General features: G+C 37.8%; 1 protein-coding gene across 4 annotated transcripts in view; it reads left to right on the forward strand.

Annotated features, from left to right (window-relative positions):
* The window catches only part of LOC106668003 (atypical protein kinase C), a 341,008-nt gene that overhangs the window by 98,925 nt on the left and 224,988 nt on the right, over positions 1 to 17,095 (forward strand). Inside the window, exon 2 of one of the 4 annotated variants that reach the window (XM_024224865.1) lies at positions 3,511 to 3,547. The exons of the other annotated variants lie outside the window; for them this stretch is intronic. Coding sequence (XP_024080633.1) covers positions 3,511 to 3,547 — 37 coding nt within the window. The remainder of the gene's footprint in view (positions 1 to 3,510; positions 3,548 to 17,095) is intronic. 4 annotated transcript variants of the gene reach the window in all.

Genomic DNA, 17,095 nt, shown 5'->3' on the forward strand with positions numbered 1-17,095 from the left:
GGGTTCGATCGCGTGGTGTCATCGTGTCTCAATATGCCCTTACCTCCCATAACTATATGCCCACGTGGTCGATTTCCAAGAACTTCAACTTTATTCCCTCGGCTATTTTTGGAAAGATCTTATGATCTCTACGTGCCAGCCTTCCTGTCTTTCGAAAAGCCGACACTGTATTAAAATTATTCTGATTTAGAGTGTTCATCGGGAAATTGGTTCAAACTTTCCCTGATTCACTTAAGAGAACTCCCGTTGTTAAATTCTACCTCCCTTATATTTTCAATTTTGTGTTTTTCCTTCGGAACCGACGATGCTTTGCTTTAATGGACATGTATTAATATAAATGGCGTTATTAGCGAAAGCGCGGGCGGCTTTGACTTATGATTGTCGGCCGAGGGGGCGTTGTAATGAATTTGGACCTCCCGTCCCCCTCATGGCGGAAATAATATCCGCAGTTGTGCCGACCGTCTGCTTCTGTTTTGGACTTTTCGTAGACCAAAACATTTCCCCTATTTTTTTTTTCAAATTTCAACATTAAATGACACCTGACCTGGATTAACGGTTTGTCAAGAGATTATCCGATGGGGACCTTAAAACAGTACAAATTGGCTTCTAAGTGCCCAGATTACATACCTTCACACCTAAGTCCATCACCCCGCCTTCGTACCTAAGTACGAAACACGCTAAGGAGCTTACGAGCTTATGGACCTTCCCCTTTTAAGTTGGTGAGCACGGCCTTTACCCTGAAACTTACCTTCAAACCCTCTTTGGTACTTTAAAAAGCACCGAGCGTATCCTGTCGTAGCACATCTGATAAAAAAGGATCCGTTCTGTCCCTTTATTTGGAAATGTGAAATATGAAGGTTTTTAGGTGTTTTGATTGAATTTAAATCCGTAACTATTTCTCGCCCCCTTTGGACACTCAGTGACTAAAATGTTCTTTAGGCTAGTTGAAAATTAAAAATTATATTGCACTATTCGTTTGTATGATGTTTGAATTTCACAATTTACCATCTCATTTTTACATAAAAAGAGCCAATATGAATTCTCTAGACCCCGAATCCTATTGTCGAGGATCTTGCCACAATAAAGGACACATCCGAAAATGGATCCTTAATGAGTCCAGAATCTGGTGGAACAATACCCCAGGCATGAAGCACATGAAGAGATTCATAAAAGGGATTAGACATACAAAGGGATTACTGGAAGGTAACGGCAACAGAACCCGGATTCTGGTTGGACTTATGACAGGGCACTGCCATAGTAGAAGGAAAGGAACAGACGTTTCGGATAGCTAAAAACTGGATGCAAATCTGTTAACAAAAACAAGCTGACACTCTTCAGAACCTGCAGCCGATTGAGACATATTGAATGTAACTCGCTAAACCTACCTATAACCAGTGAATTCAGTCTTCCATAATCCTCAGAATCATAGTAAAGACAACGACTGATCTTAAAATACCCTTTTTAAAAAAATTAATCCCCACCATATTTTCAGGTTTACGAAAAACTCTCCACTCACCTTAACCCACTTGTCCAAACCATGTCAAACATAATCCATCTCTGTCCAGTCAGACCACTAAAGAGGAGATGACTTGAGGTCCTCCTCACCAAGGACTTTACACTAGCTCTTGTGTAAAGATACGAGAACAATACAGATTTCCTAACTCCCTTCAAGACATTTACTGTATCAATGTGATATGTAAATATGTATCGGATCATTACATGATGTACAGATGGTATTAAACATTAAACATAAAAAAATCAAAAACCACCTCAAGATGTTTGACCAACTTGTTTCACGAAACAGTCACGCCTTCAGTTTGAACTTTCTATCGCTTTCGTTTTATTACAATTAGTTTTAATTTTCCGTTGTAGAAACTTGTTATCTTGTTTACCTGTTCGATATTGTAATATATCCTCCAATAGGAAGAGTAGATAGCCATTGTTGCATTTGTTTGGTTGATGTATCGTGTTAAAGTATACAAAAAAAAGGATGGGTCCGAGGAAAGAGCCTTGGGGAACACCAGGAATAAAAATACCCGCTCAGGATCAGAAAGGACAATTTTTAACAACTTTGATACCCACCCACCTAATCATATAAAGTTTAGGAAAGCAGTATACATAACAATATTATAATTAAAAGTCAGAGACGTGAAGATAGTTAAATTTATTTCTTATCTCCTTTGATCATGCCATAGGACACAAATAAAACCGGTTATGCTTTATTTTATGATTATCTTTCTTCTCGATCTTGGTGGCGATGGGATTAAAGTCCGTTGATCAGAAATATATATTGAAATAATTGCTGTGATATTACAGATCTCTCTCTCTCTCTCTCTTTCTCTCTCTCTCTCTCTCTCTCTCTCTCTCTCTCTCTCTCTTTTTTAAAGTTTAATTTCTTATAAGAAATTTTTAATTAATATAATAAATAAACTAATAATAAAATTACCGGGGGCGAAGGTAGCCGCAACGGCTTAGGAGTTGACCCTAAATCAGGCTCATCACTGTAAGGTAAAGGTCCCGGGTTTGAATCCAGCGGCCCTACATTCGAACCCGACATATTTACAAATGGGCTTTTTTTTTTTTTTTTCAAAAACACCGGCTCCCCGAGGGTCAATATATCTGTGCTGTTGCGAACCCTCGTTAAAAAAAAATTAAAATTAAAAAAAATAAATAAATAAAAATAAAACTACTTAACAACTTCAAAGGATGTTCTTATACAAAGAAAACTCAAAAACAATTTCGCTTAGGTTGACAAAAGGATTTTGTACGTTTTATTGTACAATAAACGAACAAAAAATTTTCGTATTTGACAGGGTACGACCGAAGTTGGCCAAAGGCCGATAAAACATCTGACCAATCAATACTGACGAGACTCGTGCTTAGAAATATTCCCAAATAGAAAATTCATATCTACAATGGGAAAATCTGTAATTTTCAGAAAAAAAAGTTTACATCAATTTCAAAAATGAAACTATTCTTATAAGGCAAGATTCAGCATGAAATGTATAACCATGGAATGCGATATTACTATGCTAATTATTCAGCTGATGCACGAATCATCATCTCATCAATTTAAACTCCAAAATCAGTTCATTTCAACCATTAAGCTTCATTTACATAAAAAAAAATAAACTGCTGGTATGCGATTCGCGCTTGTTTTCGCCTTTTATATAACTATTTTGGAGGAAATGTTTAATAATATATTACACCAGGTCAGCCATAGTTCGTGATGTTTTTCCCTTATTTTGTATGTTTTTTACCTTAGCTATGCGGCAAAATGCCGACTTAAAAGCCCATTCTAAATCACTCTGTACAAGCTTAATATCAGGCAATTCTTTCATCACATCCGCTATTATTTACTTTTTCGTGAATTATTTTCCTTCTTGTATTGACCCTTTTTTAGTATATTTTCTACATCTCGATGTGTTGTAAATATGTCGTTTTGTCGTGTGGATTTTCTTTTTGTTTTGATAATATGAACTAACGTGATTTTAATTTCTTTTGTTGCAGGTAAGTTTTAATTTCGCCTTCCTGAGTTGCATCCTGTGTAAGTGCATACATTTTATTCACGAGTAGTACAAAATCGTCGTGTTCTGTTCGACATTTCCTTCCTTGTAATTTAAAAAAAAAAATTGTTTAGATAAATTGGTAATTCAGAGGAAATGAATGCTGAAAATCGCTGAAAGTTTTTCCAGCGAAGTTTTTCATTTTTATTTTGTAAATGACAGTAATTACGATAGGACCATTGACGTGAGGTGGTGTGGGGGATTACTCGGTTTTTCACTCTTGATTTCCCAGGGAAACTATGCCGGAGGGATTTTCATTTCGCGCTTCTCTCTTTTGGACAACGCCCAAGTTTTAAAAAAACCGTCTCGGGCAAACAACCGGTTTTCCTTCCCGACCAGTTTAATATGAGTATTTAGAATAGCTATAAATTCTGGATAGGATCGACCAACAGTTGTAATGATGTAGTGATCGAGTCTGTGGTCAAGGTTGGGGATGCTTCTCAATCCAAAAACGATCCTGCCAAGATTTACACTTCATTTGAAGTCATGGTCAGGGCTTTCCACCATTTTTACTACTGGTAAGACATAAAAGCAAATAAATCTTCCTTTTTAATAAAAACAAAACAAGTAACAAGTTGTTTGTTTTATTTTTTATGTGGCAAAACTTTTTATCTTTATAAATATATCCATTAGAGTTCGTGGTCTGATTGACGGAATAAATTTTTCAATTAATTAATCTTTACGTAAGGTATTGGTTGGGATAACAAAGTCAGTGTCACGAGCGGGATTCGAACCCACGATCTTCGGCTAAATACGCTGCTCTACCACTTGTCCTATCGTGACTTCGATTCACTTCGAGTGGTAGAGCAGCGGCGTATTTAGCGAAGGTCGTGGGTTCGAATCCCGCTCGTGTCACTGACTTTTTTATCTCAACCAATACCTTACGTAAAGATTAATTAATTAATTTATAAATCATAATTGTTATAAGGCTAAAATTCTTGATGGCTCTATTGAGCCCTGAGGATGACTTTAAATAAAGTCGAAATTTGGCAGAACTGGTTTTGGATAAAGACCCCCCCCCATACCTTGACCAGAAACTCACTCACTACACCATTCAAGGGTTTTTCTTCAATTTACAAAAAAAAAAAAAAAAAGAAAAGATTTTTGTGATCAACAACTGGAAAACAGTTCACACATGCTCTCTCGATGATCATGCGATTCACATCTTGCCCTGAGGAAAATAGAGATTCTACGATTTATTTCAAATTTAACGGCCTGATTGATTTTAATTATTTCGAAAACAACCAAATCCGCGAAGTCCCATCATCATCTCTATTTCTAATCCAAAACGACTAGGCTTAAACTACTAAGTTGCGCGCAATGTACAAGAATAAACACATTAGGTTTTTAGTTCTTCCAAGTAATCAAAGTAATTATTCTAATTATTATGCAAAGGTTGAGTTGAAAAATTGTCACGAGTTGGACTCGAACCCACGACTACCGGATCAGTACCCCGTCGCTACCACTTGAGCTATCATCACTTCTTTCCCCCAAGACATACTTTCCATGATAATAAAACTAATTATTTTCATGAATTGGACAAACTAAAATACATAATAGATTAATGTAAGTACTGAATGACCTAGGAGGATAACTAATTAATATATATCGCCGAGATTTGAATTACGATTACACGATATTTGAATATTAGCCAAAAAAAATAAGGAAATACAAAAGGTTTTAGGTTCAGATGATTGGTTGGCGTATCCGGGATATAAATCACGATAACCAAGTTTATAAGATGTGTTCCTACTGTAATAAGATGATTTTTACACTCATTCTTTATCCCTTAAATAACGAAATTACCTCTCATCCCATTGCAATCTCAATTTCTCAACACTTATTGGGATTAGTGCCGAAGGCAAAATTTCAAAAGCAAGCATGTTTCATCAACTCAATCAAATTTCCCCAGGTCCAGATGGTTTTCTACGATCCTTTGATTCATTGCTTCTTCCTTGGGTGAATCTTTTTCACATTGTATGACTCAATTTTTTAAGCGATGCTGTTTTTAATGTACAGCCAAAACCTGACACCAAGGTAGAGTGGTTATGGCTGACGTGTGTTTGCCACGCTGTGGTTCTGGGTTCGAAACTACGAGTACATTAAACCTTCCTGTATGACAAGAATTTCCTTTTTACTTTACTTGTATTACTGAACATTTGAACATACTGAGCATGTAGTACAAATCGTGAATACCCTAAAATTATAAGGTTTATCTTTCGAATGAAATCGGAATCTTCTTATGTACCGAAGAAGATTTGGTCTAAATTGATTAGGATCATCAGCCATCCAGATCGTATCTGATGATGTTCGTCAAGGCTCGGTTCTTGGACCTCTTCTTCTTATATTGTTCATAGCAGATAATATATAAAAACAATCAGAACCAAGCCGTATCAACAATTTTCTCTGCTTTTGTCAAGACTGACGCCATAGCCTTCCTAGAAGGAATACTTTTACAGTCAAAACTAAACTCACGATGATTTATACGTTGTATGTTATTATTCAGAAATCGTGAGATGCGGTCTGGTGTGATGTAGGTTTCGGAAAAACATGTTCTTTATCGTGCCAACGTTTCGATCTTTATTGAGATCATCTTCAGGGCTGCTCAAAATGGTTGTTTTCTGCGTAAGTGTGCCATTCTTGCGTGTCGTGTAGGGCACTCTCAACACGACAAGCAAGAATCGCACAATTACACAGAAGACAAACACTTTGAGCCCTGAAGATGTCTCAATAAAGATCGAAACGTTGGCACAATAAAGAGCATGTTTTTCTGAAACCTTCATCACACCAGACCGCATCTTACGATTTCTGAATAATTATCGACTAACGGTCACTACTCACCACACGTTGTATGTTATATTTTTCAATAGAATTTGTCATTCAATAACCAATTAATTTTCACAGATAAAACAGGTTTTCCGAATTATTTTCTTTTGGTCTATATATTTTGGTTGGTCATAAGTAACTAATTGAATTATCATTTTTATGTAAAATATGGTAGATGTGAAAAATTAATGTCATGAGCGGGATTCGAACCCAAGGCCTCCCGGCCTATGCCTTGGCACTCTAATCACATGACCTATCGTCACTTCGATCCCCAGGGCACAAATTCATCTTTAATTTTTGTGTGTGCTTTAAATGTATAAAATTTCGAACTGATCAGGCTACAACTAGCAATACCGAATGAAAATATTCTTCTGTATTATTTTTATACTGATGTCAGGAATAGGATCTTTATGATTTTCCTTTTAAATATTATGTAGCACGAATACGGCTCGGGGAAATCCTGGCACCTTTCAATATAAAATTGATAACGTATAATTCAATCGTACATTCCACATGTTGTTGAAATTCAGCCTTTATTGATTTATATTTGAAAATTGCGTTTTTTATTATTTAACAATTCGTTTATTAATATAAATTTTTTAGAATTTTTTACTGCTTTGCTTGGTTTTGTTCAGATCATCCATTCAACTAAGGTTTTTTTTTGTCTCTATCCAGGCTGAAGTTGACTAATTTATATTTAAGACTTTTCATGGATCGTTTAAAACCCTGTCTCCTTTTTGATCTCGTCTTCCCCCTGGGCTTAACCTATTTTAGAGGTTCCTTGCTATGCTTTTCGATTTCATTGAGACCTTTAAGAAAGAAGAAGATAACTGAAAAACAACATCCTCGGTGTTATATTTTCACGATTTAAAGGTGGAAAGGTTGAGTAGGATGAAATGAGGGAACGGATAGGGAAATCAGAGTGGGTACGAGGGGGTTGAGATAAGAAGGGCTGGAACAGATGTGTGTAGAAGACTTAAATGTTAAGAGATCAATATAGTGGGAAGAAATTGATAGAGGAAGAAGCCAAGGAAGTATAGCCTGGGATAGGAGGTGGCCATTTAAAACCATGATACATACTACAGGAGATCGCTTTGGGATATATGAACCGAATCGCAGTTCATGATTCTCCCGATTGAGTTAACAAGCCGGTGACCATATAAACAGTCATAATCGAAATGAGGAAGAAAAAAGGAGAGCAGGAGTTTGCGAGTGCTGGGAAGAGTTGGATAGAATTGAAGTGGGTGGAGAAGCCTGATTTGGGAAATGTAGGTTTCCCAGGATAGGGTTTGATCAAGGATGACCCCTCGGCTTTGACAGATGGATTAATTTTGATTGGTTGTTAATGCATTGCACACGAGGTAAAGATTAGTGAAGGGAGTGGGATTCGACACCGGGACTTACTTATATCGAAATTGTGTTTTCAACAGCTTGGTAATCATAAGGCATGAGTATCATTCTATTTTTTTAATTCACAGATGAGTAATGAAAGGATAATCCTAATTTTATTATTTTTCCTACCATGATGATGGCATAGATAATGTTGATAAAGTTAATTATTCCAATGGTTTGAATTAAGAAATATATTATGCAACCTTTCGATAAAAAGTTGTTTTGCTCTTGGATTCGTAATATAAAGTTTTGAAGGTAACAAGGTGAAAAGGAGAGATAAATTTAATAGAATGATTTGTTCAAATGGCTTTCGGTTTTGTGAATTTGGTTTGCATAACACTTATTTTGATGTATCTTATGTTTTCTAGCTTGTTAATGTTGTAATCGATATGTGTTATGTTGTTTTATAGTTTTTAGCCCATGTCCAGTCTGCATTTCTCGTAGTTCAATGGCACTTTTTTAAAATTGCCCATCCCCTCCTGAGCTTTAAAACTCGTGTGTATTCATGTGAAGCTTAAGATCCGGTATGGCACTCAGGGCTGATCTAAAAGCTTAAATCTGAAGCATCAAATTACCATTCTAATTTTTCCTTCCCTTAATAGATCCATTATCCAAAACATCATAGAATTCATGCTAATTGGCTTAGAAAATATATAAAAAATCTGTGATTATCCGAATGGATATCATCTTCCATTAGATGTCCTGAAATCATAGGAAATGAACACTGCGCTGGAGAAATAAGAAGTTTAGGAAAACATTGCAGTTTATTTTCTCTCTGACAGGCAGCACTTACGGCTTTAGCCTCATACGAGGTAATGTCAAAAATCGAAGTTCTGGCAGAAGTAACACCCATGACCTGACTTTGGCATGGATCTCTGGGGAGTCTAGAAAGAGGCAATGATAAAGTGAACATGCCCAGAAAGGAGCCAATATGAATTCTGTAGGCCCCGAACCCTATTGTATCCTAGCATCTTGCCACAAGAAAGGACACATCCTAAGTTAATGAGTCCAAAACCTGGTGGAACCTTACCTTAGGAAAGAACGGGGAAAAGGAACACCGCTAAAGGTAAAAACTCCTACTGACGGCTCCAAAACCGACATGGCACGGGAGAGCTGAATGGACCCAAAGATCGAACTGACGGTAAACCTAGGTAGACATGTTACAGTTTTCCAGTTCCAGTCTAGATCATAGTGGTTGAACACTGCGCCAGGGAAATAAAAAGTCTAGGAAAACATTCCCAGAATATAGCCTTCTTGTTTGACATTCAGGCAGCACTAAAAGCCTCATGAGGTGAAGGCAAAGAGTGTTTGGAACAGAATGAACCCTGACGGAAGTCAGTGGCACTAACGACCTGCTCCTGGCATGGGTCCCTGGGCACTCGGGGCTGATAGGCAACGAAAAGGTTGACATGTTGGACAAAAAAGAGGCCAACATGGACTCTCTGGGTCATGAACCCTACTGTTGCTTAGCTTCCTGCCACAAAAGAGGATACCGGATTCTGATTGGATTCCTAACATGGCATTGTCGTCTAAGAAGGGACATGCACCGGATATTAGTAAAGAGAGAGGAAGTACTGCTCAGATACTGTCAGGAAGAAGAGGAGGCTGAAATTTATTCTTTTCTGTAGATTCTTGCAACTAGGAGTGGAAAAGCCGAAAATCCCACACTAGGATCCAGTGGCAAGGCTATGGAGGTTGATTATCAACGTGAAACTGGCCGGTTACTTATAAAAATAAGGGAGGCAAAATAAACCTACTCAGGTCGAGAGGCAGGACTTGTGGCCGCCTCTTTTCCTACACTTATCCCTATCCATCCGGGTAATTCCTATGCTTTAAAAACTTTACCTTATCATGATACTCAGTTATTCTACATTGGTCAAAACCTAGAAATACCCGAACTTTCAAGACGTCAGTTGCTTCTTTGTTTCAGTCTCCTATCACACAGATGAAGGACCAAGGATGTATCTTAAGACCCATCCTTTACACAGTACATTCCTACCTGAGTCTACCGCCATCTCCTTTGCTCTTGTAAAGATCCCGTCATTTCAATGATAAACAAATAATAAAGTACAATGTCAACACGTACGAATGATAATCATTTTCATCTACAACTGGTTGATTCGACAAAAATTCTGCTACTGGTTGATATTGTCCACTACTTTTGGGCTTTACAGACTCAACAGACGCTAAGCCCAATATAAGCCATTGTTAAGAAAATATGATTATGTATGTAGGCCTATTAGCATGTATTTCGATTATGATGTTTCTGTCATCAATCTATATTTGTATAATGTCATCTACAATTACGAAGATTTTTCGAAGTTTTATAAGTTTTTACTAGTGTTGTTTAGATTTTAAAGTAGTTTGAAAGTTGAAAAGTGTTCTTTTTTGTTCTAAGTTTTCTATTATATTTTAAACGAATAATTGTTAGTCTTCGTTTTGTCTAGCGAGGTGAATGCTCGAATAGTGACGGAAATCGCGGTTGTTTTGTATGTCGGTCGAGTTGGTTCCATGTTCCACCAGTTCTTATTGTCGTTGTGGGAGAGTAGTGGACTCACGGGCTATAAATCTGAAAAGGGGCTGCCTGCCGGTAGGTTGGCCACTTAATCTCGCCAGTTTCCTCACGTTCTGCTCCAGGCAATCTAATCCAGCCGTCCCCTCGTCCGTCGCAGGGCTTAATTCATTCCGCTCCTACCCCGGGCACAATAAGGAGGCGCTATTTCGCTTTTGCGGCTCTATGTTTTATTCTTTGTTTTGAGTGGGGAATCGGGTTAAATTTCTAAAGAGCTAACGAGGGATGCCAAAATGGAAGGGAGTGCTTTTCAACTGAAGAGAACGAGGCACTTCACACCAAATGATTCGCCTCTTCTTTCCCTTGTATTGTTGTCCTCTTGCTTTCAGCCGAGGCTCCTTGACTAATCGCTAAACCGCTTCTTATGTCAATATTGCGATTTTTATCTGCTTAAAACATTCAGTAAACATTGCCCTATTGAAATGTTACTATTTGTCATTTAAACAAGCGTACCAACTTTACAAAACGCAAAGTGCCAGATAGAACAGTCACAAGTATTGACGTGCAAAGGTCAATCGTGGATCATATATATGATTTCTTTTTCGGGCCTGCAGGGTGATGAACCTGCACACAGAAATGACCTAACTGGGTATTCAGTAAAGACAATTAGCGATACTTACTATTCTGAATATTAGCTTGCTGCCTTGGTAATTGATATCACCTCACTTTTTCTCCACTCCGCTTTTCTTCATTTTCACAATTTGTCTCTCATCCGAAGGTCCTGGCGATCTTACATTTTTGAGTTCGCCACAGACCCACTCACATGTAAACGTTCAAGCTAATAAATTCACTTCATGCATTATCTACGGCTCAAAATTGTTAATCACTGGATACTTGATGTTACGACTTTACACACACACACACACACACACACACACACACACACACACACACACACACACACACACGCTCAAACACACGCGCTCAAACACGCGCGTACGCACGCACACTCTCTCTCTCTCACACACACACACACACACACACATCTCTCTCTCTCACTCACTCCACANCTCTCTCTCTCTCTCTCTCTCTCTCTCTCTCTCTCTCTCTCTCTCCCTCCCTCCCTCCCTCCCCCCCACTCAACCGATCAGGCTAATAAATAAATTTCTGTAGGACGATAAAATAACACATCTAATTTGGTGGGTCTCTGGTACTGGATATTCCGCTGAGAGCCCACTATCTGTTACGCTAATAATTACATTTCTCACTGCCTCAAATTTTCATACTCTAAGTATAATTAAAATTTGTCGAGCTTGGGGTGCCGTATATTCTGCCACAGATCCACCCACGCAAACAAACATTCACGCTAATAAACACTTTCATACATCATGCATATATAAAACATGAGGAGTCACTGGGGCATTTGATGTTACGCCAGTGTCATCCCTTTCAGCCTAAAAGCTAGCTTCATTTTTGGCGGGTCTGAACTACATTCACTCATTCAAACGATCACGCTAATAAATCAATTCATTCAGGACGATGGGTAGTCTATATTCCGCCACGAACTCACCCCTTTTATTCATTTTTCAGTGATGTCACAAATTGGTCTATTCATTATATTGTTGCCAACGTTTCAGTCTCAGGGCTTATTTATAACTTTTTTAATAGTTGTGGCTTAGTAGTTGTCTGGTACCTTGTATAGGTTCGTCGAGAAGGCTAAAGGAGTGAAACGAGTCTCAAGGACCAAAATAACGATGATATGCAGGCCAACATTATCGGAAGCTACATAGCTATAGTTGTTATGGTAGGTTATCCAATATGAGAACTTAGGAGCAGCAGTCCGGAATTCGGCAAGATTTTGAATTCAACTGAGATACGATTGTACGTTTATTCTGGAGATACAATGCCAAGCTACCTCTTTGCCCTTATCATCTTTCACTTTTGGATACTCCAAGAGATTTCTTCCATGATAAGTTCTGGACATGTAACCGACAAATAGGATTGACTATGATTGCCGGCATAGGGCATAGAGATTCAAGATGCAATGTCCTCCCTAGGGAACTGTTTTAGCACTAAGCCGGTCTTATTGTGAGCTTGAATTTTAATTCACAGGTGGACATGGGTTTAAGTCGGTATAAGGCGAGTCTTTTAGGTCATATAGGTGTGCCAAGTGGATTGCGCTGGCCTTTTTGACAGCAAGGAAATCCTCATCCATGACACAGATGCTACTTGAGCTGTTTGTACTGGCAGTGCTCTTTGTACCAATTTCGTAGGCTTGTGGTGACTTACATACACTCACACACTCACACAATGTCACCCACTCATCCAATCACACTAGTCAATACATTCTTCTAGGACGATAAAAATAACAGATCTAGTCTGAATACTGGATATTGTGCTGACGACCTATCTTCCACGCTAATAATTACATTTCACACCGACTGGAAATTTTCATACTATTAGGTGGTACCTCTTCGTCCTTTTGATCTTTTACATTTGGATACAATCTCCAATACAGTGCTCTTTGAAATTTGGACATTTTGATTCAACCTGGCTACGAATCATTGTGAGTTTTGGAGACTCGCACTTGGAGTTTAGGGGTTGTAGGACATACTCTTTAGATCAATAGTTCTTTCGGGTCGAATAATGAGGAGACAGAAGTCTAAGATATTATTCAGTTTTTTGGACCAGCGACGAATCCGTGAAGTCGACAATCCTGGTGCTACCTTGCTGGTCCAAGCTGTATTGGCACAGTCTTTACTGCCTTTTTTTTAATTACTAAACTTGGTAGTCCTTCGTTAAGCTGAGTTATTACAAATTTGAAACTGTAATTGTCAACAGATGCGTTGAACAATCGATATACATCGCGAACTTTTAACAGCGTTAACCGAAAAGGTGTTAAACCTTTAGAGGCGGGCTGTGAGTGTTGAGTGCCTCGTTTAATTTTTTCCCTCCAGTTTGACGACACGTCTGGCTTTATCGGACAAATGAATGGGATCTGTCCTGTCGACGAGTACCTGTTTTTTTTTGCTGGAGTTTTTACTCAATCTTGTTACCAAACTATCGATCGCGACCGCAGCATTTTTTACCGCTGGATTTAGCAAATGAGCTTGTAGTTTCTTTAATTTACATTCTTTAGAAACTGTCCAAAATCGTTTTTATTAGAAAAGTTTGATTTCGCTTGATTCTCGTTGATTAAAATTTATTCAAGTCTGAATAACCGTATAACCTCAGAACTTGATATCTGAGTGAGAACTATGATCTAAAGAACCGTTCTAAGTTCTATGACTAGAATGATAGTAATTTTATAAAAATCTGAGTATTGACATTCTACTAAAACACATCAGAAGTAGGTCTGGTGACTAAATACTGCAAAATCCTGAGGCATATGTGAGGCAGGAGCAGGAGGTTAAGGTTCCACGATGTTCAACCACTGAGGTGGATATGGGCCACTAGTTGTTCCCTGTACTAACTGCACATTCATCATTCTACAGGCCTCAAGAGGAAATCTCTCGAAGTTAATTGGTAGAAATGATGAACGATGGAGTGTGTTCGAGCTTTTAGCTCATCATCAGTTTGTAGAACTCCTTCAACATGATGATGATCTAAAAGCTCGAAATCCGGATCGTTGCAAAACAAGTCAATTGGTTTCTATTTATCTTTTCCTATGTTTTTCAACGTGGCCCATTTAATGTCGCGTGCTTTGGAATATGATATGAAAATGGAGTAAGAGCAGGAACTGCAAGAGTAGGCAGACCAGTATGATCTGAAAGTGGTTTATAACCCCCCCCCCACCAGTTCTGACAGGAGATGCCACAATTAATGCTACAATTTGATAAAGTAATTAGGCTAACATCCAATAAAGAAAGGTAAAATAATACTGAAAAAAACGAAAAAACAAAAGTCGTAAATAACGAAGGACTAAATTAACCATGGCCCATGAAAAGTTAAGCAGGGAATTGCGCAATGTTAATATTAACGTTGAGTTCATTTGTAAAGTTTTTATCAAGGGTTGCGCCGGTTGCTCTTTTTGTTCATTCACTTATTAGAGCTGCTTTTAGTACAGTTGCGAGATTTCGTCTTTTTTTATTCCTAAAGGGTGAAAGCAGTTTTGAAGTACCTCCTCCTCCTAACTAGGAACACCCTCTCGGTGTTTAATGAGTTTAGAGTACGTTGCGGCCATTTAATACGGCAATGAACTTAAAAGAAATCTCGAACCTTAGTACTTAAAGTTCACCTTAGTGCTTAAGTGGTTTCACTGACTTAGAAATTGTTTTGGTTCCTATTTCATGGTTATCGATACAAGGTTTATCATTTTTGTAATAGAAATTTTCGCCATTTTCTAATACTCAATGTTTTATTTAAATTTTTATAAATAATTTTTAGTTCGGTTCTATTTTTTAATTAATTGACGTCGTATTGCGGTCCTCTGCATACTGCCTTCCACGCCCCTGCAGGGGCTGCAGGACTGACGGGCGGGGATTGGATAGTTGCGACACCGGCCGCCGCAATTTACTGGCTTGTTTATGGCTTTGGGGGTGTCTTCCCTTAAATAAATTCCACATAGCAGTAAATCACAAAAAAGAAAAAAAAACAAAAAAAAAACAAGAAAACAAACAACAGATGATCCTAAACTGCGTGGTCACTGTCTAAAATAATGAAATTTTCACCCCAAATTTCATTTCTTAATATTCAATCTTATCATGATATTTTGATTTTACCAAATTCTCGGTGAATATGTGTTTACAATTAATACTCAAAATAAATTTTTGAAAAGGACAAGGATGGCATCTAGAGAAACATTCAGATGTTATCTATACTTTTTTCCTGTTACAAAATTTTTATAAAAAGTATGATATTTTTTTCAATGATATAGTAAGCAGTATCGATTTTTATTGATGGCTAGTTATAATTTTTCTTAGTTCATTGTCTACAGAAGTAATTTCATCGGTCTTTTTATCTCGGAATTATAATTTTTAAAAACCTTTCTTAAACGCGCGATAATAATAAATAATAAATTATAAAACTTTTCACTCAATAATGAAAACGTTAAAACAAGCTTTCACGAGTGAAGAACATAAGCCAAGAGTTAATCTTTTTATGTAAGGTTTTGTTTGAAATGAAAAAGCTAGTGTCACGAACGGGATTCGAACTCACGGCTATACCTAGGTCGTTGGTTCGAATCCCGCTCGAGTCACTAGCTTTTTCATTTCAACCAAAACCTTACATAAAAAGATTAATTAATTGAAAGAAGTTATTTGATCAATCAGGCCACTAAATATAATGGATTTAATAAGTCAAAAGGTTTAAACATTTGACCCAGGCGGAAAATAACAAAACAAATCTGTCCAAAAACGGAATATTTGATAATAAAAATCAAAGTTAAAAATAAATAAAATTTAATTAATAATCAATGAAAATTAATCACTGAAACCATGTAGTAATTTTCATAATGTAACAGGTTTTTTTTTAAAAAGAATTGTCTTTTTTATTTGTAATTTGGGATATGTTTAAGAAACGTTTTCAGGAAAGCTCGGTTGTGTCAGCAAAGGATGTATGGAGGGTGTGTAGTTGGGTTGTTTGAGAAGGTATAGGATTGTTCCCAGCTCACTGCCCTGAGGCACTCTTGCTCCTACAGGGCAGTAGTTGGTAGTAGTCCGATCTTAGCAACCTTGGGCCTCTTAGCAAGCAAACTCGGAAGAATCGTCCTGTAATGTAGGAACGTAGTAAAGTGAGGTTTTAGGAAGGACGCGCTTTAGTTTGTACAGGAGACCATGCTCAGAGGATGAGGGTTTCTGTTTTACAACGTGAAGCATCCTTCGGCTTGTGTAGTGTCGAGAGTGAAAGCCAAATTGGTGCTCTGGGAGATGCTTGATAAAATTAAAAGTAGGGATCAATCGTTTTAGTAGGATCTTCTCGAGAAGAAAAGGATTAGACAAAATGGACAGTAGGAAGTTGCATTATAAGCTCACCTTTACTCCTTATTTATATTGAGTGCTTTACTTACTTTTCCCTCTGCACGCTAGTCAATTCTATGCCCGGTCAATATATTTAAGCTGTACGAGGTCAGGCAGATGCTCCAGAATGAATAATTCTCTTGTACTATCACCTTCAGGACTCATGTCAGGTTGCAGGTTGATAAAAGGGTTAAAAGGAGTCGGCCTCCCCGCGACCAGTATTCTGTTGTACATCTCCATTATTATGTAGAGCTTTTCGTTAAACTTAAGGCTTTTTTTAACCAAATACCAAGGGTGAACCACAGGTGTTGCTCTAATCAAGCCTAATGAGTCGTTAGGGATGCATGCTGGTTGTGGCAATACTCTACGTCCTTCATTTTAGGGCGTCTCTTGTTCCAATATTTCTTCAGTTAATATAATCATATTATTTCCCAAAATCCATTGTAAGCGTACAATTTTAATGCAGCGGAACTAGTTTGAGTTGCAAAACAATTCATATCTGTACCGAACAAAACCCTTGATAGACTGTTCAGTAAATATCAAGGTTCGACGACTATAAACAGCTGAACGAATCGTTAAAAAAATCCACATTTCATTCCTTGGAAAATCTATCAGGGTTCATGTTAAGGTTAAAGGTTAAAAGGGGTTGGCTTCGAAACGCGCTGCGACCAATATTGATCTATTGTGCAATCTCGTCATCGTCTTTTCGTTAAGCTTAAGGCTTTTTATTAGATCCCAAAAGCTTCGTTAAGGGCTCCCATGTGCATACTTTAGCCTTGACTTTTCCTCTACCGGGATTAGTCCCAATGTGAATAGTTCTTCGCAACAACAGCGTTTCTTCT

This window comes from Cimex lectularius, unplaced genomic scaffold (genome assembly GCF_000648675.2).
Source record: "Cimex lectularius strain Harlan isolate CLEC.00 unplaced genomic scaffold, Clec_2.1 scaffold88, whole genome shotgun sequence".
NCBI lineage: Eukaryota > Metazoa > Arthropoda > Insecta > Hemiptera > Cimicidae > Cimex > Cimex lectularius.